Source organism: Conger conger, chromosome 2 (assembly GCF_963514075.1).
Source record: "Conger conger chromosome 2, fConCon1.1, whole genome shotgun sequence".
Taxonomy (NCBI): Eukaryota; Metazoa; Chordata; class Actinopteri; order Anguilliformes; family Congridae; genus Conger; species Conger conger.
In genome coordinates, this window is record NC_083761.1 from 72977908 (window position 1) to 73003267 (window position 25360).

The 25360-nt window shown below is 40.9% G+C and overlaps 3 protein-coding genes across 3 annotated transcripts; all 3 read right to left on the minus strand.

Moving 5' to 3' along the window:
- Window positions 1-203: 203 nt before the first annotated feature.
- Window positions 204-5179, minus strand: LOC133122975 (beta-2-glycoprotein 1-like). The gene is made up of 8 exons (XM_061233273.1): window positions 5049-5179; window positions 3419-3595; window positions 2966-3062; window positions 2637-2713; window positions 1825-2010; window positions 1109-1288; window positions 701-898; window positions 204-507 (listed from the first exon to the last, which is right to left on the minus strand). Exons 1-8 carry the CDS (start codon window positions 5170-5172, stop codon window positions 443-445), a joined length of 1104 nt encoding a protein of 367 aa, XP_061089257.1. The 5' UTR covers window positions 5173-5179; the 3' UTR covers window positions 204-442.
- A 1704-nt stretch (window positions 5180-6883) lies between these two features.
- LOC133122974 (beta-2-glycoprotein 1-like) lies at window positions 6884-13081 on the minus strand. The gene is made up of 8 exons (XM_061233272.1): window positions 12947-13081; window positions 11308-11484; window positions 10836-10932; window positions 10507-10583; window positions 9644-9829; window positions 7868-8047; window positions 7381-7578; window positions 6884-7198 (listed from the first exon to the last, which is right to left on the minus strand). The coding sequence occupies exons 1-8, from the start codon at window positions 13068-13070 to the stop codon at window positions 7134-7136; spliced, it is 1104 nt and encodes a 367-aa protein (XP_061089256.1). The 5' UTR covers window positions 13071-13081; the 3' UTR covers window positions 6884-7133.
- A 1550-nt stretch (window positions 13082-14631) lies between these two features.
- LOC133122173 (beta-2-glycoprotein 1-like) lies at window positions 14632-20191 on the minus strand. Its single transcript, XM_061231973.1, has 8 exons — window positions 20033-20191; window positions 19119-19295; window positions 18649-18745; window positions 18320-18396; window positions 17457-17642; window positions 15619-15798; window positions 15135-15332; window positions 14632-14946 (listed from the first exon to the last, which is right to left on the minus strand). The coding sequence occupies exons 1-8, from the start codon at window positions 20145-20147 to the stop codon at window positions 14882-14884; spliced, it is 1095 nt and encodes a 364-aa protein (XP_061087957.1). The 5' UTR covers window positions 20148-20191; the 3' UTR covers window positions 14632-14881.
- Window positions 20192-25360: the final 5169 nt, after the last annotated feature.

The following is a 25360-nucleotide window of genomic DNA, read 5'->3' on the forward strand; positions in this document are numbered from 1 at the left end:
GACATGGTATAATGTTATTAGAATTTGTAACATGTGACAGTTCCATATCCATTGGAATGGGAAGGCCATGCAGGTGACATCGTCACACCCAATAAACTTTAATATGGGCTAAAAGCACTCATGCTTACCGAAAAAACAAGGTTCTAAAAGTTAAACATGGGATGTGCTCTCGCCTAAGGTACCAAACATGCCAGAACCACCACTGATAGTCACACCAAGAAACATATTTTATTTGACATCAAATTGAGGCAATGTGTACAATCAATACTTTCAAAAATACAATGGAAGTCCTACAATACTAATCAAAGTATTACATTCAGTAACTGAGAATAAATTGATCAATTATATTTGCTCAATAGAATAAGTACTTGAATCCATTTTTCAAACTGATGTTACAGCAACATTGATATCCTTCAATTGATGCTTCATTTGGTGAAATCGATCAGCACCTTTTTATCTCTGATGGAAGCGAGCTGTCATACATTGTATATCGAAATGCAGATGGTTCTGAAAAACAAAACACAAAAAACAACAACATTAAACATTACAAAGTCAAGAGTAAAACAGTATTTTTGCATTTAAAGTAAATATAGGTAAATATATTGTATAAACCGAACTGATTAAATAATTATAAAAGATCTAGTAAAAGTGGTTAAAGTTCATTTCTATCTGTATTTAAGTTTGGTTTTGTGAAACTAACCGTCATAGCACGCGGGGATCGTCAGTGTTCCATCGATGCACTGGGTGACCACAGCATATCCACAGTCCTTTTCCTTGTTTTTGCAATAGACTGCCACACGCTCAGAGTGCAGGACTCTATTGGGCTTGAAGTCCTCAATCCATATTTTTCGGTTGTTGTAGAAGATCCGTCCTCTCTCAATTCCAACGGTACAGGGAGCTGGGGGGGGGGGGGGTTAAATGTTTATTGTCCATACCCGACCTACATCATTTATTATACAGAATAATATGTTTTACTGGAATTTAGACCAAAGGGCCTTTTTAAATTGATGATAATTCATAGAAACATTTTAACACACTCCCACTGAAAGCTAGCTGAAACCAGCCCCGTCTCTCAACTTTCACATTCTCCTTCAACTGGCAGACCCACCTCGACACACGGGCTTGATTGACCAATTTCCTGTTTTTTGACACTCAACCTCCTTGGAACCATCCAGAACATAGTTTGGTGAGCATCCATATCTGACTTCCTCTGTGTAGCCATGTTCCCGAAATACAGCAAATACAAGGAATCCGTTTGGTATTGCTGTCGGGGGTGGACATGTCACGACTGTGAAGTAAGACACAAATGGAAATCATTATTGACTGTAATTCAAGCCTGCAGCGAACACAGATTTATTCAGTATGGGCATATGTTTCACGAGGGTGCTGTGTTTCTTGATTAAACATAAATATTTGCCACTATTGCCCTGTAATGGCATGAAGAATGAGCTGTGTAAAGTATTCTGTACAACTGTTACATTTTGTTAATATTCTTTGTCTCCTGGTCTTCCAGTCTTTAAAGTTCATAAATATGGAGGTCAAGGGTAGCAATGCAACACTTTCTCCTCAGAATATAAGACAAAATAAAATATAGCAATGTTTGGTATTTTGATACCTCATTAAAAATTGTGATGATAACATCATCTAAAGAGTTGTGAATGTGAATGTGAATGTTTAGTCCCTTTGGTCATAGAATACAGTACTTATCGAACTAAGAGTATTGAATGTATTGTGACTGGCAGTTAGAAAAAGCATTTCCTGCCGCACATAATCTCATGTAAACCTCCTGTCTTCACCAATCCCGTCTTGTCCTGTTCCACTTACGCCGACATTCTGGAGGCTCGGTCCAGCTCCCATCGGGCCTGCAGAACCCGACCTCATTGCCGAAAAGGACAAATGGCGGGAGGCATTCATACGTCACACTGTCTCCAAACAAAGTCGTATCGCCCACCACCCTGGAATAGCTTAGCCTAGCATATTTGGGGTTTTTAGGCAGGCCACAAACTACCGCTGAAAGAAGGAAGGAGATACACAAAACAATTATAATCCATTACCTGTACTCACGTCATAGCTGTTTTATTTCCACAGTATTTGCATGTAATTAATAAACAGTGGTCTTGAACACTGATATTTCAGCTTTGCTTCTGTGGAGGTGCCGTTGTATGGTCACTTTTTCAAAACAGTTTTGAGCTTGTAAGGAGATAAAGTTTTACCAGTGATTGGCAGCCCTACTACACACTTCCTCATTCCTCTCATTGGTGCTCTGCATGGCAGCCAATCGCCGTTGGTGTGTGAGCGCGTGTATGAATGGGTGAATGCGAAGCATTGGGTACAGCGCTTTGGATACCATTTGCCATTTACCATGTACCGTTCTTTATACTTTTTGGAGAAATTGACTTTACGCAAATTTACAGCTGACTACAGCCTCTGTACCTGGGCTAATCTCTGCCACACCCTAGGCCTTCCACCCTGGTGCAAAATACCAGCTGTTTCAAAGCATAGTTTGACCTGGTCAAACCATGTTGAGTATGGGGCTGGTCTAACCGGTCAACCAGCTACCATCCGTTTCAAAACCTAGCTTGAGCTGTTTTGTTTAGCCGGGTATCTTCATATTCCAGGTAATGAGAGGTACATACGTTCACACTCTGGCAGTTGATTGCTCCAGGTACCATCGTGTAAGCATTCACTGGTGATGGCTCCATGGAGGATGTATCTACAAAACAGATAGAACATATTTCCAACCCAAACTAGTGCAAACAGCCGAGTACAGTATGAAATAGACACATCAGTCATCTCCATAACAATAGCAACCAGAGACAGGTGGTTGTTGAGAGTATATTATGACAACTGAATGACATCTGAAACCAAGAGAATATAGAGATAAAAAACGGTTAGAGTTACTCCATGTAAATAAGTGGAATGTTCATTTTAATACAGAATGTGATGCAAGTGATGTTTCCCTTACCCTTTATTGCAGGTGTAGTTGATGATGCTCTGGAACAAGTTGTCATCAATGTGAATCTTGCCATTTAGCAAAAGACCAGGGTTGGAGCACCGTTTTGCTGAGCAGTGTAGGCATGCATTTGATTCGGTCATCAGTTGTCATAAACAAAAATATAAATATAATATGTACAATACAAATCGAGAACTTAGAATTATAAGGTTTGAACTGAAAGTTTTGTTTAAAGAAATTAGTGCCGTGAATGTCAGTATTAGTGTCAGAAATATTATAAAGTTTTTTACAAAGAAACACAAAAATACTGTTTAAGGTCGTACCTGCTTGGAGCCCGTTCACTTTGGACTCTTTGAAGCTCTCAAAAGCATTCGTAACGCAGATAGAACCTTATAATTCCAAGGTCACTAAATAGCAATACAAGTAGCAGCAAAAACGGGTTTCCCTTTAAGCGTCAGTACTTACGCTCGCACGTGAAAGTCAATGAACTCCACCTCCCACTGGCACTGCACACTATTTTGCGTTGCCCTGAGATAGCTGTATACCCGTCTCTACAGCGGAGGAAGACTTCCTCACCCACTTCATAAACACGTTGGAAGTCCCTATGCTCAATGGTGGGCCCAACAAGAGGACGACTGCAAACTGAAAAACATGCAAACCTGCACGTATTAAGTTACAGACAGTTTATCGTATGTTTATCACATATTCATCAGATATACTATATGAGAAACCGAAATAAGCTAAACAAAACAGTACTAAAACAATACTATTATACATGCTATTATAATACATACTACTGCATACATACTAATAATACATATAAAGGTTGCAATTGCTTCAAAGAGTAACAATTACAATAAATAACATGTAAATAAATGCAGCACTGATATTGTCACTGACTCGGTCAGAATAACATGTTTTTAAAGTTAGACGTAAGTTAAAATGCATTTCTGACATAGTACACTGCATTCAACTGCATTGAACTTCTGGTTTAGTTTAATTTCGGTAAATTGCATATTCATAACCCAAGCGTCAATTAACAGCCTGTAAATCAGGGGTCACCAACCTTTTTGAAACTGAGAGCTACTTCATGGGTACTGAGTCATACTAAGGGCTACCAGTTGGTTTTGTCACGCGCACAATACTGACCTTTGAACTAGAGTAGGTCAGAGTTCACCTAAACTTATCTAAACTTCATGTATAATAAACATATTTTTAAGATATTGTCATTTTTAAATCTATATGAATGCAAGTGTGATTAAAATAAAATAGCAACAGAATAAAATTAAATTTTAGATGCAGCTCACTAGTGAGTTGTGCTATTTTTAGAACAGGCCTGCGGGCGACTCATGTGGTCCTTGGGGGCGACCTGGTGCCCGCGGGCACCGTGTTGGTGACCCCTGCTCTAAATGCTGCTTTTCAATAACGAAACTGAAGTTCTTCTGTGAAGTATTACATTATTTTTCAAAAAAATCAACAATTACATACATAATAAAGGGATTGTTTTGGAAACGTCAACTTTTTCAGAAAATGTATCAATTTGTTCGAATGCATTGGATCGGCTATCTGTGATTTGACTCTTCTGATGTAAAAGACAAAATCAATCACTAAACCTGCAGTACAAGAGTGGCCTTTAAAATAGCAAATGGTAACATAATTATTTATATACTATTTACTAGCCTATATGTATATAGTATATGCGGTGTGCACGAAACTTTACTTAAGCAATATTTTGTTATTTATCCAAAGCGACTTACAGTTGATTAGATTAACCAGGGAACAACCCCCCTGGAGCAATGCGGGGCCCAACAGCTGTGTACGGATCTTATCGTGGCTACACCGTGGATTGAACCACAAACTTTCCGAGTTCAAGTCGCAAAGCTTAGCTGCCCATATACGTATTTATGGTTGGTGGGTTACCATTGCTGACACAGGATACCTAATAGATTACTGAGTAGCACTAGGGCAAAGGCTATCTCGCCTCAACGAATGCAAACCGAATGAAGATTTTCTGCTTCAACTTTTTTATGCTTTAAACATAAGGCCTTTCTACAGATCTACCACGATGATTTTGCAGTGCTGAGCGGTAGCTTACCTTTCCCGAGTGTCACCAAAGTGTATGAAGACAGCTGACAAAGCAGCAACAGCAAAAAGCCTCGGCGCATTTTTGGTGATTGATAGAGCGAACTCCTGCTCGGCGGTGAGTGCACATACGGCATAGTAAAGCAGTACAAAGAAGTACAAAGTTAGCGACTGCTTTTTGTTGTTTGCAGAGTAAACACAGAAGAGATAGCAGATAAATCGCGCAATTGCTGGGAACTTTTGCTAAATACCCAGGGTCGATAATCATAGCGCCCTCCCCTATTAAATTAAAATATTGTGTTTGCCTTTACATGATGTTTTTGTTTTTTGACTGCACATGGTCTATCCTACCACTGCTATGCGGACGATACCCAACTCTTCATCTCATTCCCACCATCTGATACACAGGTTTCAGCCCGTATCTCTGTTTGCCTGAGTGACATCCAGAGCTGGATGGACAACCACCATCTAAAGTTCAACCCAGGTAAGACTGAAATGATATTCATCCCTGCCATTACTTCTCCCCATCTGGATCTCTCCATTTCCCTAGGGGATACTACACTTACCCCATCACCGAGTGCAAGGAACCTTGGCGTGGTGATGGACAGCATTCCTATACAACATTCGGAGAATCCGCCCCTTTCTCACCCCCTACTCGACCCAGCTCCTGGTCCCGCCAGGACTACTGCAATTCCCTCTTGGCTGGCCTCCCAGCGTCCGCCATCAGACCCCTCCAACTTATCCAGAATGCAGCAGCTCGTCTGGTCTTCAACCTTCCCAAATACTCACGTCACCCCCCTGCTTACTTCCCTCCACTGGCTGCCGGTCATGGCTCGCATCAAATTCAAAACATTGGTGCTAGCCTTCCAAGCAGTTAAGGGGTCTTCCCCAGCTTACCTACAAAAAATCATCAGACCCTACACCCCTGCCAGACCTCTTCGTTCAGCCTCCACAGGCCGCTTGGCACCTCCCCCTCTCCGAACTTCCACCTCACGCTCACGACTACTGTTTGTTCTGGCTCCACGGTGGTGGAACGAACTCCCCGTTGAGGTCAGAACTGTAAAATCTCTTCCCACCTTCAAGCGCAAACTGAAGACGCACCTCTTCAAGCAGCACCTCTCCCCTTCCCTCCCTACCTCCCTGTGAACCTTAATTGTTGTCTTTCTGTGATTAACTTTTTTGTGTATCAGTATTTTTAGTTTGGCTAGGTAAGCAGTGTTTGGCTAGTTAAGGGGTTTGCTCATACTTTTGCTTTGTTTGTTTGTTTGTTTGTTTAAAAAAAATATATATATATATTCAAATAGGCCCTGGTCCTTATCTTTTGTTGTGCAGGTAGCAGTTGAAATTGTACTTCCCTCTAGGGTCTTTCAGCACACTTATCCCTGGTTATGGGTATGCACTTTGTTGTACGTCGCTCTGGATAAGAGCGTCTGCCAAATGCCATTAATGTAATTGGAAATGCATTGCATAGTAGTGTATGTTGCAGGCATTGATATTTGTTGTATATTTTAGCTGTGAAAAAATATATACACACCAGCTCAATCTGTTCTTGCAAGCAAGGTAATAAGAAATTAATGCACACCCACGTGACACGTCTCGGCCTTTCAGAATTCCTTATTTGCTGTAGGTGGTCGATTATTTTTCAGTGACATGGTATAATGTTATTAGAATTTGTAACGTGACAGTTCCATATCCATTGGAATGGGAAGGCCATGCAGGTGACATCGTCACACCCAATAAACTTTAATATGGGCTAAAAGCACTTATGCTTACCGAAGAAACAAGGTTCTAAAAGTTAAACATGGGATGTGGTCTCACCTAAGGTACCAAACGTGCCAGAACCACCACTGATAGTCACACCAAAAAACATCTTTTATTTGACATCAAATTGAGGCAATGTGTACAATCAATACTTTTAAAAATACAATGGAAGTCCTACAATACTAATCAAATTATGTTGTAAACATTACATTCAGTAACTGAAAATCAATTGATCAATTATATTTGCTCAATAGAATAAGCAATTGAATCCATTTTTCAAACTGATGTTACAGCAACATTGATATCCTTCAATTGATGCTTCATTTGGTGAAATCGATCAGCACATTTCTATCTCTGATGGAAGTGCGCTGTCATACATTGTATATCGAAATTCAGATGGTTCTGAAAAACAAAACAAAAAAACAACAACATTAAACATTACAAAGTCAAGAGTAAAACAGTATTTTTGCATTTAAAGTGAATATATTGTATAAACCGAACTGATGAAATAATTATAAAAGATCTAGTAAAAGTGGTTAAAGTTCATTTCTATCTGTATTTAAGTTTGGTTTTGCGAAACTAACCGTCATAGCACGCGGGGATCGTCAGTTCTCCATCGATGCACTGGGTGACCACAGGATATCCACAGTCCTTTTCCTTGTTTTTGCAATAGACTGACAAACGCTCAGAGTGCAGGACTCTATTGGGCTTTAGGTTCTCAATCCATATTTTTCGGTTGTTGTACAAGATCCGTCCTCTCTGAATTCCAACGGTACAGGGAGCTGGGGGGGCGGGGCGGGGGTGTTAAAGGTTTATTGTCCATACCCGACCTACATCATTTATTATGCAGAATAATATGTTTTACTGGAATTTAGACCAAAGGGTCTTTTTAATTTGATGATAATTCATAGAAACATTTTAACACACTCCCACTGAAAGCTAGCTGAAACCAGCCCCGTCTCTGCTTTAGAATGCTTGTGAGCTATAGTACATGACTACTGAAGTACATGTACACTCAAGTTAAAAACCCACGGGCCAACTTTCACATTCTCCTTCAACTGGCAGACCCACCTCGACACACAGGCTTGCTTGACCAATTTCCTGTTTTTTGACACTCAACCTCCTTGGGACCATCCAGAACATAGTTTGCATAGCATCCATATGTGACTTCCTCTGTGTAACCATGTTCCCGAATTACAGCTAATACAAGGAATCCGTTTGGTATTGCTGTCGGGGGTGGACATGTCACGACTGTGAAGTATGACACAAATGGAAATCATTATTGACTGTAATTCAAGCCTGCAGCAAACACAGATTTATAAAGTATGGGCATATGTTTCACGAGGGTGCTGTGTTTCTTGATTAAACATAAATATTTGTCACTATTGCCCTGTAATGGCATGAAGAATGAGCTGTGTAAAGTATTCTGTACAACTGATTGTTACATTTTGTTAATATTCTTTGTCTCCTGGTCTTCCGGTCTTTAAAGTTCATAAATATGGAGGTTAAGGGTAGCAAAGCAATACTTTCTCCTCAGAATATAAGACAAAATAAAATATAGCAATGTTTGGTATTTTAATACTGTCACGTTTCAGGTCTGTCTTGCCATGTTTTATGTTTATTCATTTTGTCTTAGTCACGTATTGTCTTTTCATGTATTATGTTAGTCTAGGTTCGTCATGTTGTTTAGTTTATTTCTGTTACGATTTATTTTCTCGTCATGTCTAGTTATGTTTCGTTACGATTATATTACCTTGTTATGTTGAGTGGTTATCGTCTTAGTTTAGTTTTGTGTTATGTTTTGATTTATGTTTATTGTTACGTAGACTGGTTACCGTTTAAACATACACATGTCTTTCCGCAAACCTTGCGTTCCGCCTTTTCTCTCTCTCTTTATGTCATTCACACCCTAATTGTTTCCATTTGTCTATTTACTAAAACTACTAACGCTAGATCAGGATTGGGTAGAACTAACAAACTAATTATGTATTCATGTTACCTTACGTTTCTCGTGGAATAGGTTTATTACTAACGATGACTAATTACCTTGTTAAACTCGTCATCCATCGCACCTGTTTTTCATTTCCTTTCTGCTCTCTAAACTTATTGTCTACACCCGCATTTATAGCCCAGTCGCGCAACTGTTCTTCGCGAAATTGTCTGCCTCGTTTTCAACGCAACTCTTGAGCATTACTGTTATGGATTACACGTTACGATCCAAGCCTGTTTACCGACCACTGATTATTGATTTCTGTCATCGTTTGTTTTTGACCACGTCTTCGCCTACCGTTTTTGTACCTTTGCCTCGCTGATTGTTTCATGGTTTCGATTTCCGCATCGCCCTCGACTACGATACTGCTGCCGTCCGCCTGTACTTCTGCCACGCTGACGGCTCTCCTGCTACCGGACCTTCCTGCACGTCTACCGACTACGAGTTCGCTTCTTCCCTCGGCACCGTGCTTTTTGTTTGTTTACTGTTCGTTTGGCTGGATCTTGGTGTATGGACTTTGATTGTGTTGACCACTCTCCTGGGATTCGTCCCGAATAAAGCCCTGACGGGACTTTATCTACTCATTGTTTCTGAGTCGTGCATTTTGGGTCCAACCCCCACGCACCCGTCTCAAATACCTTATTAAAAATCGTGATAACATCTAAAGAGTTCTTACAATGTTTCTATTAATGGTTAATGTGAATGTTTAGTCCCTTTGGTCATAGAATACAGTACTTATCAAACTAAGAGTATTGAATGTATAGTGACTGGCAGTTAGAAGTTAGCATTTCCTGCCGCAAATAATCTCATGTAAACCTCCTCTCTTCACCAATCCCGTCTTGTCCTGTTCCACTTACGCCGACATTCTGGAGGCTCGGTCCAGCTCCCATCGGGCTTGCAGAACCCGACCTCATTGCCGAAAAGGACCAATGGCGGGAGGCATTCATACGTCACACTGTCTCCAAACAAAGTCGTATTGCCCACCACCCTGGAATAGCTTAACCTAGCATATTTGGGGCTTTTAGGCAGGCCACAAACTACCGCTGAAAGAAGGAAGGAGATACACAAAACAATTATAATCCATTACCTGTACTCACGTCATAGCTGTCTTATTTCCACAGTATTTGCATGTAATTAATAAACAGTGATCTTGAACACTGATATTTCAGCTTTGCTTCTGTGGAGGTGCCGTTGTATGGTCACTTTTTCAAAACTGTTTTGAACATGTAAGGAGATCAAGCTTTACCCGTGATTGGCAGCCCTACTACACACTTCCTTATTCCTCTCATTGGTGCCCTGCATAGCAGCCAATCACCATTGGTGTGTGAGCGCGTGTATGAATGGGTGAATGCGAAGCATTGGGTACAGCGCTTTGGATAAGGTGCTGTATCCAATGTATAAATGCCAACCATTTGCCATTTACCATGCACCGTCCTTTATACTTTTTGGCGAAATTGAATTAACGTGAATTTACAGCTGACTACAGCTTCTGTACCTGGGATAATCTCTGCCACATCCTAGGCCTTCCACCATGGTGCAAAATCCAGCTATGACCAACTTGATATACCAGCTGTTTCAAAACATAGTTTGACCTGGTCAAACCATGTTGAGTATGGGGCTGGTCTAACCGGTCACCCAGCTACCATCCATTTCAAAACCTAGCTTTAGCTGTTTTGTTTAGCCGGGTATCTTCATATTCCAGGTAATGAGAGGTACATACGTTCACACTCTGGCAGTTGATTGCTCCAGGTTCCATCGTGTAAGCATTCACTGGCGTTGGCTCCATGGAGGATGTATCTACAAAACAGATGGAACATATTTCCAACCCAAACTAGTGCAAACAGCCGAGTACAGTATGGAATAGACACATCAGTCATCTCCATAACAATAGCAACCAGTGGCAGGTGGTTGTTGAGAGTATATTATAACAACTGAATGACATCTGAAACCTAGAGAATATAGAGATGTAAAATGGTTAGAGTTACTCCATGTAAATAAGTGGAATGGTAATTTTAATACAGAATGTGATGCAAGTGATGTTTCCCTTACCCTTCATTGCAGGTGTAGTTGATGATGCTCTGGAACAAGTTGTCATCAATGTGAATCTTGCCATTTAGCAAAGGACCAGGGTTGGAGCACCGTTTTGCTGAGCAGTGTAGGCATGTATTTGATTTGGTCATCAGTTATCATAAACAAAAATATAAATATAATATGTACAATACAAATCGAGACCTTAGAATTATAAGGTTTGAACTGAAAGTTTTGGTTAAAGTTAATTAGTGCCGTGAATGTCAGTATTAGTGTCAGAAATATTAGCGCACTGCATATACGTGCAAAGTTTTTTACAAAGAAACACAAAAATACTGTTTAAGGTCGTATCTGCTTGGAGCCCGTTCACTTTGGACTCTTTGAAGCTCTCAAAACCACTCATAACGCAGATAGAACCTTTTAATTCCAAGGTCACTAAATAGCAATACAAGTAGCAGCAAAAACGGGTTTCCCTTTAAGCGTCAGTACTTACGCTCGCACGTGAATGTCAATGAACTCCACCTCCCACTGGCACTGCACACTATTTTGCGTTGCCCTGAGATCGCTGTATACCCGTCTCTACAGCGGAGGAAGACTTCCTGACCCACTTCATAAACACGTTGGAAGTCCCTATGCTCAATGGTGGGCCCCACAAGAGGACGGCTGCAAACTGAAAAACATGCAAACCTGCACGTATTAAGTTACAGACAGTGTATCGTATGTTTATCACATATTCATCAGATATACTATATGAAAAACCGAAATAAGCTAAACAAAACAGTACTCAAACAATACTATTATACATGCTATTATAATACATACTACTGCATACATACTAATAATACATATAAAGGTTGCAATTGCTTCAAAGAGTAACAATTACAATAAATAACATGTAAATAAATGCAGCACTGATATTGTCACTGACTCGGTCAGAATAACATGTTTTTAAAGTTAGACGTAAGTTAAAATGCATTTCTGACATAGTATACTGCATTCAACTGCATTGAACTTCTGGTTTAGTTTAATTTCGGTAAATTACATATTCATAACCCAAGCGTCAATTAACAGCCTCTAAATCAGGGGTCACCAACCTTTTTGAAACTGAGAGCTACTTTATGGGTACTGAGTCATACTAAGGGCTACCAGTTTGTTTTGTCACGCGCACAATACTGACCTTTGAACTAGAGTAGGTCAGAGTTCACCTAAACTTATCTAAACTTCATGTATAATAAACATATTTTTAAGATAATGTCATTTTTAAATCTATATAAATTGCAAGTGTGATTAAAATAAGATAGCAACAGAATAAAATTAAATTTTAGATGCAGCTCACTAGTGAGTTGTGCTATTTTTAGAACAGGCCTGCGGGCGACTCATGTGGTCCTTGGGGGCGACCTGGTGCCCGCGGGCACCGTGTTGGTGACCCCTGCTCTAAATGCTGCTTTTCAATAACGAAACTGAAGTTCTTCTGTGAAGTATTACATTATTTTTCAAAAAAATCAACAATTGCATACATAATAAAGGGATTGTTTTGGAAACGTCAACTTTTTCAGAAAATGTATCAATTTGTTCGAATGCATTGGATCGGCTATCTGTGATTTGACTCTTCTGATGTAAAAGACAAAATCAATCACTAAACCTGCAGTACAAGAGTGGCCTTTAAAATAGCAAATGGTAACATAATTATTTATATACTATTTACTAGCCTATATGTATATAGTATATGCGGTGTGCACGAAACTTTACTTAAGCAATATTTTGTTATTTATCCAAAGCGACTTACAGTTGATTAGATTAACCAGGGAACAACCCCCCTGGAGCAATGCGGGGCCCAACAGCTGTGTACGGATCTTATCGTGGCTACACCGTGGATTGAACCACAAACTTTCCGAGTCCCAGTCACAAAGCTTAGCCACTTAGCTGCCCATATACGTATTTATGGTTGGTGGGTTACCATTGCTGACACAGGATACCTAATAGATTACCGAGTAGCACGAGGGCAAAGGCTATCTCGCCTCAACGAATGCAAACCGAATGAAGATTTTCTGCTTCAACTTTTTTATGCTTTAAACATAAGGCCTTTCTACAGATCTACCACGATGATTTTGCAGTGCTGAGCGGTAGCTTACCTTTCCCGAGTGTCACCAAAGTGTATGAAGACAGCTGACAAAGCAGCAACAGCAAAAAGCCTCGGCGCATTTTGGGTGATTGATAGAGCGAACTCCTGCTCGGCGGTGAGTGCACATACAGCATAGTAAAGCAGTACAAAGAAGTACAAAGTTAGCGACTGCTTTTTGTTGTTTGCAGAGTAAACACAGAAGAGATAGCAGATAAATCGCGTAATTGCTGGGAACTTTTGCTAAATACCCAGGGTCGATAATCATAGCGCCCTCCCCTATTAAATTAAAATATTGTGTTTGCCTTTACATGATGTTTTTGTTTTTTGACTGCACATGGTCTATCCTACCACTGCTATGCGGACGATACCCAACTCTTCATCTCATTCCCACCATCTGATACACGGGTTTCAGCCCGTATCTCTGCTTGCCTGAGTGACATCCAGAGCTGGATGGACAACCACCATCTAAAGTTCAACCCAGGTAAGACTGAAATGATATTCATCCCTGCCATTACTTCTCCCCATCTGGCTCTCTCCATTTCCCTAGGGGATACTACACTTACCCCATCACCCAGTGCAAGGAACCTCGGCGTGGTGATGGACAGCAGACTGTCCCTCTCCGAGAACATTGCGGCGGTGACCTGGTCAAGCAGGTTCTTCCTATACAACATTCGGAGAATCCACCCCTTTCTCACCCCCTACTCGACCCAGCTCCTGGTCCCGCCAGGACTACTGCAATTCCCTCTTGGCTGGCCTCCCAGCATCCGCCATCAGACCCCTCCAACTTATCCAGAATGCAGCAGCTCGTCTGGTCTTCAACCTTCCCAAATACTCACATGTCACCCCCCTGCCGGTCATGGCTCGCATCAAATTCAAAACATTGGTGCTAGCCTTCCAAGCAGTTAAGGGGTCTTCCCCAGCTTACCTACAAAAAATCATCAGACCCTACACCCCTGCCAGACCTCTTCGTTCAGCCTCCCCAGGCCGCTTGGCACCTCCCCCTCTCCGAACTTCCACCTCACGCTCACGACTACTGTCTGTTCTGGCTCCACGGTGGTGGAACGAACTCCCCGTTGAGGTCAGAACTGTAAAATCTCTTCCCACCTTCAAGCGCAAACTGAAGACACACCTCTTCAAGCAGCACCTCTCTAGCCCCTGGTCCTTATCTTTTGTTGTGCAGGTAGCAGTTGAAATTGTACTTCCCTCTAGGGTCTTTCAGCGCACTTATCCCTGGTTATGGTTTTGCACTTCGTTGTACATCGCTCTGGATAAGAGCGTCTGCCAAATGTCATTAATGTAATTGGAAATGCATTGGATAGCAGTGTATGTTGCAGGCATTGATATTTGTTGGATATTTTAGCTGTGAAAAAATATATACACACCAGCTCAATCTGTTCTTGGAAGCAAGGTTATAAGAAATTAATGCACACCCACGTGACACGTCTCGGCCTTTCAGAATTCCTTATTTGCTCTAGGTGGTCGCTTATTTTTCAGTGACACGGTATAATGTTATTAGAATTTGTAACATGTGACAGTTCCATATCCATTGGAATGGGAAGGCCATGCAGGTGACTTTGTCACACCCAATAAACTTTAATATCTAAAAGCACTCATGCTTACCGAAAAAACAAGGTTCTAAAAGTTAAACATGGGATGTGCTCTCGCCTAAGGTACCAAACGTGCCAGAACCACCACTGATAGTCACACCAAAAAACATATTTTATTTGACATCAAATTGAGGCAATGTGTACAATCAATACTTTTAAAAATACAATGGAAGTCCTACAATACTAATCAAAGTATGTTGTAAATATTACATTCAGTAACTGAGAATCAATTGATCAATTACATTTGCTCAATAGAATAAGCAATTGAATCCATTTTTTAAACTGATGTTAGAGCAACATTGATATCCTTCAATTGATGCTTCATTTGGTGAAATCGATCAGCACATTTCTATCTCTGATGGAAGTGAGCTGGCATACACTTTATATCGAGCTGCAGATGGTTCTGAAAAACAAAACAAAAAAAACAACAACATTAAACATTACAAAGAGTAAAACAGTATTTTTGCATTTAAAGTAAATATATGTCAATATATTGTATAAACCGAACTGATTAAATAATTATAAAAGATCTAGTAAAAGTGGTTAAAGTTCATTTATATCTGTATTTAAGTTTGGTTTTGTGAAACTAACCGTCATAGCACGCAGGGATCGTCAGTTCTCCATCGATGCACTGGGTGACCACAGGATATCCACAGTCCTTTTCCTTGTTTTTGCAATAGACAGACAAACGCTCGGAGTGCAGGACTCTATTGGGCTTTAGGTTCTCAATCCATATTTTTCGGTTGTGGTACAAGATCCGCCCTCTCTTAATTCCAACGGTACAGGGAGCTGGGGGTGGGGGGGGGGATTTAAATGTTTTTTGACCATACCCGACCTACATCATTTATTATACAGAATAATATGTTTTACTGGAATTCAGACCAAAGGGTCTTTTTAATTTGCTGATAATTCATAGAAACATTTTAACACACTCCCACTGAAAGCTAGCTGAAACCAGCCCCGTCTCTGCTTTAGAATGCTTGTGAGCTATAGTACATGACTACTGAAGTACATGTACACCCAGTTAAAAACCCACGGGCCAACTTTCACATTCTCATTCAACTGGCAGACCCACCTCGACACACAGGCTTGCTTGACCAATTTCCTGTTTTCTGACACTCAACCTCCCTGGGACCATCCAGAACATAGTTTGGGGAGCATCCATATGTGACTTCCTCTGTGTAGCCATGTTCCCGAATTACAGCTAATACAAGGAATCCGTTTGGTATAGCTGTCGGGGGTGGACATGTCACGACTGTGAAGTATGACACAAATGGAAATCATTATTGACTGTAATTCAAGCCTGCAGCAAAAACAGATTTATTCAGTATGGGCATATGTTTCACGAGGGTGCTGTGTTTCTTGATTAAACATAAATATTTGCCACTATTGCCCTGTAATGGCATGAAGAATGAGCTGTGTAAAGTATTCTGTACAACTGATTGTTACATTTTGCTAATATTCTTTGTCTCCTGGTCTTCCAGTCTTTAAAGTTCATAAATATGGAGGTCAAGGGTCGCAGTGCAATACTTTCTCCTCAGAATATAAGACAAAATAAAATATAGCAATGTTTGGTATTTTAATACTGTCACATTTCAGGTCTGTCTTGCCATGTTTTATGTTTATTCATTTTGTCTTAGTCACGTATTGTCTTTTCATGTATTATGTTAGTCTAGGTTTGTCATGTTGTTTAGTTTATTTCTGTTACGATTTATTTTCTCGTCTTGTCTTGTTATGTTTCGTTACAATTATATTACCTTGTTATGTTGAGTGGTTGTCGTCTTAGTTTCGTTTTGTGTTATGTTTTGATTTATGTTTATTGTTACGTAGACTGGTTACCGTTTAAACATACACTTTTACATGTTTTTTCCGCAAACCTTGCGTTCCGCCTTTTCTCTCTCTCTCTCTTTCTGTCATTCACACTCTAATTGTTTCCATTTGTCTATTTACTAAAACTACTAACGCTAGATCAGGATTGGGTAGAACTAACAAACTAATTATGTATTCATGTTACCTTACGTTTCTCGTGCATGTCATTTACTAATTTACTAATGCTAGGGCAGGATAGGTTTATTACTAACGATTACTAATTACCTTGTTAAACTCGTCATCCATCGCACCTGTTTTTCATTTCCTTTCTGCTCTCTAAACTAATTGTCTACACCTGTCTACACCCGCATTTATAGCCCAGTCGCGCAACTGTTCTTCGCGAAATTCTCTGCCTCTTGTTTTCAACGCAACGCTTGAGCATTACTGTTATTGATTACACGTTACGATCCAAGCCTGTTTACTGACCACTGATTATTGATTTCTGTTTTGTTGACCATCGTTTGTTTTTGACCACGTCTTCGCCTACCGTTTTTGTACCTTTGCCTCGATGATTGTTTCATGGTTTCGACTTCCGCATTGCCCTCAACTACGACTCTGCCTGCCGTCCGCCTGTACTTCTGCCCCGCTGACGGTTCTCCTGCTACCGGACCTTCCTGCACGTCTACCGACTACGAGTTCGCCTCTTCCCTCGGCACCGTGCTTTTTGTTTGTTTACTGTTCGTTTGGCTGGATCTTGGTGTATGGACTTTGATTGTGTTGACCACTCTCCTGGGATTCGTCCCGAATAAAGCCCTGACGGGACTATCTACTCTGTTTCTGAGTCGTGCATTTTGGGTCCAATCCCCACGCACCCGTCTCAAATACCTTATTAAAAATCGTGATAACATCTAAAGAGTTCTTACAATGTTTCTATTAATGGTTAATGTGAATGTTTAGTCCCTTTGGTCATAGAATACAGTACTTATCGAACTAAGAGTATTGAATGTATAGTGACTGGCAGTTAGAAGTTAGCATTTCCTGCCGCAAATAATCTCATGTAAACCTCCTGTCTTCACCAATCCCGTCTTGTCCTGTTCCACTTACGCCGACATTCTGGAGGCTCGGTCCAGCTCCCATCGGGCTTGCAGAACCCGACCTCATTGCCGAAAAGGACAAATGGCGGGAAGCATTCATACGTCACACTGTCTCCAAACAAAGTCGTATTGCCCACCACCCTGGAATAGCTTAACCTAGCATATTTGGGGGTTTTAGGCAGGCCACAAACTACCGCTGAAAGAAGGAAGGAGATACACAAAACAATTATAATCCATTACCTGTACTCACGTCATAGCTGTCTTATTTCCACAGTATTTGCATGTAATTAATAAACAGTGCTCTTGAACACTGATATTTCAGCTTTGCTTCTGTGGAGGTGCTGTTGTATGGTCACTTTTTCAAAACTGTTTTGAGCTTGTAAGGAGATCAAGCTTTACCAGTGATTGGCAGCCCTACTACACACTTCCTCATTCCTCTCATTGGTGCCCTGTATGGCAGCCAATTGCCGTTGGTGTGTGAGTGCATGTATGAATGGGTGAATGCAAAGCATTGGGTACAGCGCTTTGGCTAAAGCGCTGTATCCAATGTATAAATGCCAACCATTTGCCATTTACCATGTACCGTCCTTTATACTTTTTGGCAAAATTGAAGTTATGTGAATTTACAGCTGACTACAGCTTCTGTACCTGGGCTAATCTCTGCCACATCCTAGGCCTTCCACCCTGGTGCAAAATCCAGCTATGACCAACTTGAAATACCAGCTGTTTCAAAACATAGTTTCACCTGGTCAAACCATGTTGAGTATGGGGCTGGTCTAACCGGTCAACCAGCTACCATCCGTTTCAAAACCTAGCTTGAGCTGTTTTGTTTAGCCGGGTATCTTCATATTCCAGGTAATGAGAGGTACATACGTTCACACTCTGGCAGTTGATTGCTCCAGGTACCATCGTGTAAGCATTCACTGGTGTTGGCTCCATGGAGGATGTATCTACAAAACAGATGGAACATATTTCCAACCCAACCTAGAGCAAACAGCCGAGTACAGTATGAAATAGACACATCAGTCATCTCCATAACAATAGCAACCAGTGGCAGGTGGTTGTTGAGAGTGTATTATAACAACTGAATGACATCTGAAACCTAGAGAATATAGAGATGTAAAATGGTTAGAGTTACTCCATGTAAATAAGTGGAATGGTCATTTTAATACAGAATGTGATGCAAGTGATGTTTCCCTTACCCTTCATTGCAGGTGTAGTTGATGATGCTCTGGAACAAGTTGTCATCAATGTGAATCTTGCCATTTAGCAAAGGACCAGGGTTGGAGCACCGTTTTGCTGAGCAGTGTAGGCATGTATTTGATTTGGTCATCAGTTATCATAAACAAAAATATAAATATAATATGTACAATACAAATCGAGACCTTAGAATTATGAGGTTTGAACTGAAAGTTTTGGTTAAAGTAAATTAGTGCCGTGAATGTCAGTATTAGTGTCAGAAATATTAGCGCACTACATATATGTGTGAAGTTTTTCACAAAGAAACACAAAAATACTGTTTAAGGTCGTATCTGCTTGGAGCCCGTTCGCTGGACTCTTTGAAGCCCTGAGAACCACTCATAACGCAGATAGAACCTTATAATTCCAAGGTCACGAAATAGCAATACAAGTAGCAGCAAAAACGGGTTTCCCTTTAAGCGTCAGTACTTACGCTCGCACGTGAACGTCAATGAACTCCACCTCCCATTGGCGCTGCACACTATTTTGCGTTGCCCTGATATCGCTGTATACCCGTCTATACAGCGGAGGAAGACTTCCTGACCCACTTCATAAACACGTTGGAAGTCACTATGCTCAATGCTGGGCCCCACAAGAGGACGGCTGCAAACTGAAAAACATGCAAACCTGCACGTATTAAGTTACAGACAGTTTATCGTATGTTTATCACATATTCATCAGATATACTATATGAAAAACCGAAATAAGCTAAACAAAACAGTACTAAAACAATACTATTATACATGCTATTATAATACGTACTACTGCGTACATACTAATAATACATCCAAAGGTAGCAATTGCTTCAAAGAGTAACAATTACAATAAATAAAATGTAAATAAATGACACGCCGGCCCTCAGATTAAGCTAAAGGTTCCTGCAAGAACTGCTGGAAGGAATGCAGTTTCGAAAACTGAAGTTCTTCTGTGAAGTATTACATTGTTTTTCAAAAAAATCAACAATTACATACATAATAAAGGGATTGTTTTGGAAACGTCAAAACAATCCTTACAGTTGATTAGACTAACCAGGGAACAACCCCCCTGGAGCAATGCGGGGCCCAACAGCTGTGTACGGATCTTACCGTGGGTACACCGTGGATTGAACCACAAACTTTCCGAGTCCCAGTCGCAAAGCTTAGCCACTTAGCTGTGCATATACGTATTTATGGTTGGTGGGCTACCATTGCTGACACAGGATACCTAATAGATTACTGAGTAGCACGAGGGCAAAGGCTATCTCGCCTCAACGAATGCAAACCGAATGAAGATTGCTGCTTCAACTTTTTTTTGCTTTAAAGGCCTTTCTAGAGATCTATGATTATGCAGTGTTGAGCGGTAGCTTACCTTTCCCGGGTGTCACCAAAGTGTATGAAGACAGCTGACAAAGCAGCAACAGCAAAAGGCCTCGGCGCATTTTGGGTGATTGATAGAGCGGACTCCCGCTCGGCGGTGAGTGCATATATATCTGAAGTACAAAGTTAGCGACTGCTGTTTGTTGTTTGCAGAGTAAACACAGAAGAGATAGCAGATAAATCGCGTAATTGCTGGGAACTTTTGCTAAATAGCCAGGGTCGATAATCAGCCCTCCCCTATTAAATTCAAATATTTTGTTTGCCTTTACATGATGTTTATATTTGTTATCGCTCTGGCCCTTATAGAAATATGCTGATTGACAGGAAATAAGGAACGTTTCTCGAACTTTATGAAAATATAAGGTTTTACTTACAAAGTTCAGCAACGGCTTTTCAGGAATCACCAGACTGAATTCCGTTGTCAAGACTGAATGTCTTTAAATACCTCTTTTCGTGCATTGTTTTCTGAGGCAGCAAACTGTGTGAAATGTGTATTCAAAATGAAGTGATTTGATTGAAGGAGGCCAGTCCGACAATCGATAGGGGGTGTTATGTTACATTGTATTGTTAATCAAACCTCCTTGTTTGGAATAGTTCTTGATCACCCACTCCCGACCGCTATTCTAGTGCCATGGCGACTTTGGGTCCTTTGGGATAATATTTTATGGACAGGTGAGTGGAACTTTTTTAATGGTATGGGTCCCATTATGTCTGGCATGAAGCAAATACAGCATTTCACAGTAAGAACATCATACCAAGAGTCAAACATGGTGATGTTAGTGTGACGCTGTATGAATGCTTCATTGCCTTGGGACCTGGACAACTTTCATTGTTGAAGGAACCATGAATTGTGGAGTTGTGGAGTGGTCTAATTATAGGTCTAATCCAAATTATAGGAAGTGTTTGTTTTCAATTATTACTGCTAAAGATGGTGAAATTCAAGGGAGATATTTTTTTCACAAGGGTGACATGGATGTTTGATACCTTTTTTCATTATCAAGCATCAGATTCAGTTGCCAATCAGCTCAAAGTCCACACACCAGGACCTGTTTACTCAGTGTTGTAAAGTAGCTTACAACAGATTGGGGCACGGGGGGGCACACAGAAAAGCTCACACACACACACACACACACACACACACACACACACACACATACTGGCCATGTGTAGTTTACTGGTCGCATATGCTTTTCTAATATGTAAGACAGTGTTATCTCATGTTTTCACTATTATCCCAACATTTTGGTCTAATATCACAGTTGTCACATTGCCATATTTGTTGTGTGCTATTTATTGATTAACATACAGTATTCTTATTATATGCAATTACCCTGCCAGCGCATGTTATAAACCTATTGCAAGGACCTCTAGTGGCTGTTACTGGAATCCATTAGCCATGCAGTCGTCACAGTTCACAAAGCAAAGGAAGGTGTTGTTTGCAAAGGAATTCCCGCAGATAGTGACAGTGAGACTTGTTCAAGTCAGAGGTCTTTTTTACATGGTTACTAAATAAGAACTGTTATTTCTAAAAAACCTATCCCTGTGTATTACGGGGTCCAAGGTGGAAATTTGGCATCATTCGCTATGTTCATCCATCCATCCATCCATTATCTTAACCCACTTATCCTGAACAGGGTCACAGGGGGGCTGGAGCGTATCCCAGCATACATTGGGTGAAAGGCAGGAATACATGGGGCAATTTAGACTCTCCAATCAGCCTGACCTGCATGTCTTTGGACTGTGGGAGGAAACCGGAGTACCCGGAGGAAACCCACACGAACACGGGGAGAACATACAAACTCCGCACAGAGAGGCCCTGGCGGCAGTTCTACCCACTGCATCATCCGTGCCGCCCTCGCTATGTTCAGGATATGACAACAAATAGATCCAATGAAAAGCATACAGCGCCGTGAAAAAAGTAAACACAAAACAAATGTTTTAAGTGCTGTTTAATTTCTTTCATGAAAAAAGATATCAAACATCCTTAACACCGCTGTGGAAAAGTGATTTCCCCCTGGTTGCATCACCTTTAGCAGCAATAACTGCAATGGAACACCACCTATACTTTGATATTATTATTTCACATCGCTTTAATTCCCACAAATCCATAGGTTTGGTATGCCATGACCAAAGCAAACTCCAGAAGAGGTGACTGGAAACAGTTACATAGCCATTTCTAAGGCTCTAAGACTCCACTTAACCACAGTGCCATTATCTCCAAATAACCTCTCTCTTCTCCAATTATTCCATCTCAATAGGGGATACACAGTGACCTCATCCCCTAGTGCAAGAAACCTCGGAGTGGTGATGGACAACAGGCTCTCCTTCCCCGAGAACAAGCTTTGATGCTCCCATACCAGGCAGTTAAGGGATCAGCCCCTGTTCAATCACTTTTCAAGACCTATTCACCAGCAAGACCCCTCCGTTCCGCTACTTCAGGACGCCTGGCGCCTCCCCCTCACCGCACCTGCACTTCTGCTCCTGAACGATTGCTGTCTGTTCTGGCCCCATGGTGGTGGAATGACCTTCCTGTGGATGTTAGAGTCTCTGACTACTTTCAAACGCAGACTGAAGACTCATCTCTTCAGGCTGCACATTTCCCTCCTTACCTCACCACCATGATTAGCCTTGTGTATGCCATAGATTATAATGGCACTTATATAGAGTTATATATAGATGTTGTATTATATTATATTGTATTGTTGTAGTAGGCGGCACGGATGGTGCAGTGGGTAGCACTGCCGCCTCACAGCAAGGAGGTCCTGGGTTCGAATCCCCGTTGGGCGGGGCCTCTCTGTGCGGAGTTTGCATGTTCTCCCCGTGTCTGCGTGGGTTTCCTCCGGGTACTCTGGTTTCCTCCCACAGTCCAAAGACATGCATGTTAGGCTGATTGGAGAGTCTAAATTGCCCGTAGGTATGAGTGTGTGAGTGAATGGTGTGTGTGCCCTGCGATGGACTGGCGACCTGTCCAGGGTGTATTCCTGCCTTTCGCCCAATGTATGCTGGGATAGGCTCCAGCCCCCCTGCGACCCTGTTCAGGATAAGCGGGTTCAGATAATGGATGGATGGATGGATGTATTGTTGTACTATATTACTATATTGTATTGTTGTACTATATTATATTGTATTGTTGTACTTGGGGTATTCTAGCTGCAAACTGTGGTATGCTAGTTTGTAAGTTGATTTATTCTTCAAGGGTTTCGATTGTAAATGGTAAATGGCAGGCATTTCTATAGCGCCTTTATCCAAAGCGCTGTACAATTGATGCTTCTGCATTCACCCATTCATACACACACTCAGACACCAACGGTGATTAGCTGCCGTGCAAGGCACCAACCAGCTCGCCAGGAGCATTTGGGGGTTAGGTGTCTTGCTCAGGGACACTTCGGGGATCGAACCAGCATCCCTCCAACTGCCAGACAACTGCTCTTACTGTCTGAGCCATGTCACCCCCTTACACAACACACAATTGTATCTGTATGTATGGTCATGCTAGGACTCAGAACCGTACTGTCCTCTATGGTCCTCTTCACACCTGTTCCTGTGTTCGTTTTGCACTTTGTTGTACGTCTCTGGATAAGAGTGTCTGTTAAATGCTTTGTAATGTAATGTAATAAATGATCCCAGAAGAAAATCCCAAGACCTGCATCCCAAGACCTCCCTAGCCTTAGCTATATCAGTGGTCATGACTCTAAAATAAGAACCAGACTGGGCGAAGAAGGAATTCATAAGAGGGTAGCAAGGTAGACTACTAACCAAGTAGACTACTAACCAAGAGAAACATCAATTCTCATCGCACAATTGCGACAAAGCACCGGAATGATCCCCAAGCATTTTGGGATAATGTTCTATGGACAGACTAGTCAAAAGTGGATGAATGATACAGGTCCCATTATGTCTGGCCTAAAGCAAATACAACACTTCACAGTAAAATCATCGTACCAAAAGTCAAATATGGTGATGTTAGTGTGATGCTGCATGGATGCTTTGCTGCCTCGGGACCTGGACAACTTGTCATTATTGAAGGAATTGTGAATTCTGCTCTGAACCAGACAATTATTTTGTGGAATGTGTGGTCTGTCCATGAGCTGAAGCTGATTGGCTTATGTAACAAGACAATCATCCAAAACACAGAAGCAAGTCCACATCTAATTGACTGAAAATAATCAAAATGAAAGTTTTGGAGTGGTGACTTTGATATTGTGAAAAGGGATATTGTGGCAGAATTTGAAAAGGGCAGTTAATGCTCAAAAGCCTACCAATATGTCTTTATTAACGCAGAAGAGTGGGTTAAAGTTCCTTCACGGTTTTGTGAAAGTCTGCTATCAAATGAAAGTGTTTGGTTGCAATTATTGCTGCTAAAGATGGTGGAGCAGGTTATTCCATTTAAGGGGGCAATTATTCACAGGGGTTACATTGATATTGGATAACTGGGGGTTTTCAAGACCAGGCTTGATACGGTGTTCGATACTATTTAGCTTTTAGGCAGACTAGGCAGTAGGTACACTTCAGTGGTAGGAAAAGGCGAGCTTGGGCCGCATGGCCTGTTCTTGTCATTATCTTACGTTATGCTACGTTATGTTATGTTATGTCACGCTATTTTATGTTATGTTATGTTACATGTTGTCTAAAGATCTGAAGCCAGTCAGTGAGAAAAATATGCAATAATTGAGGAAATCAGGAAGGGTCAAAATACTGCTGTTATATCAAAGCTTATTTGCATATAGGCGATACAAGATAATGTATGAAACCATTTGTCACTATTGTACAGTATGCATTAGTTTGATGATGATGATAATAATAATAATAATAATAATAATAATAATAATCATCATCATCATCATAATAACCATCATCATCAACACATCAACAATAATGATTTGGTTCATTTTACAATTAATTAAATATAATTAATAAAAATGCAATATACTGTACATTCATACATGATTTGTCATCAATTTGAATTGATGGCAACAGTGACAACAAATTGAATTAAATTCAGCCAGTTTCAGATATTGGCTTCAAATTAATTAATGCATGGAAAATAATGAATGAGAGAGGTCAGAAGAGAACGGCTAGGTTTGTTCAAGCAGGAGTAACTCAAATAACCATGCGTTTCAGTGACTGGCAGAAGTGCATCTCTGAACACAGGACACTTTGAACCTTGAAATAGATGGGCTACAGCAGCAGAAGACCAATAACTAAAATAAATTCGTAATAAATACCTAATAAAGTAGTCACTGAGAGTATATAGTACGAATATAAACAATGACGTGATGTAAAGATATAAACAAATTAAGTAGTAGTAGTAGTAGTAGTA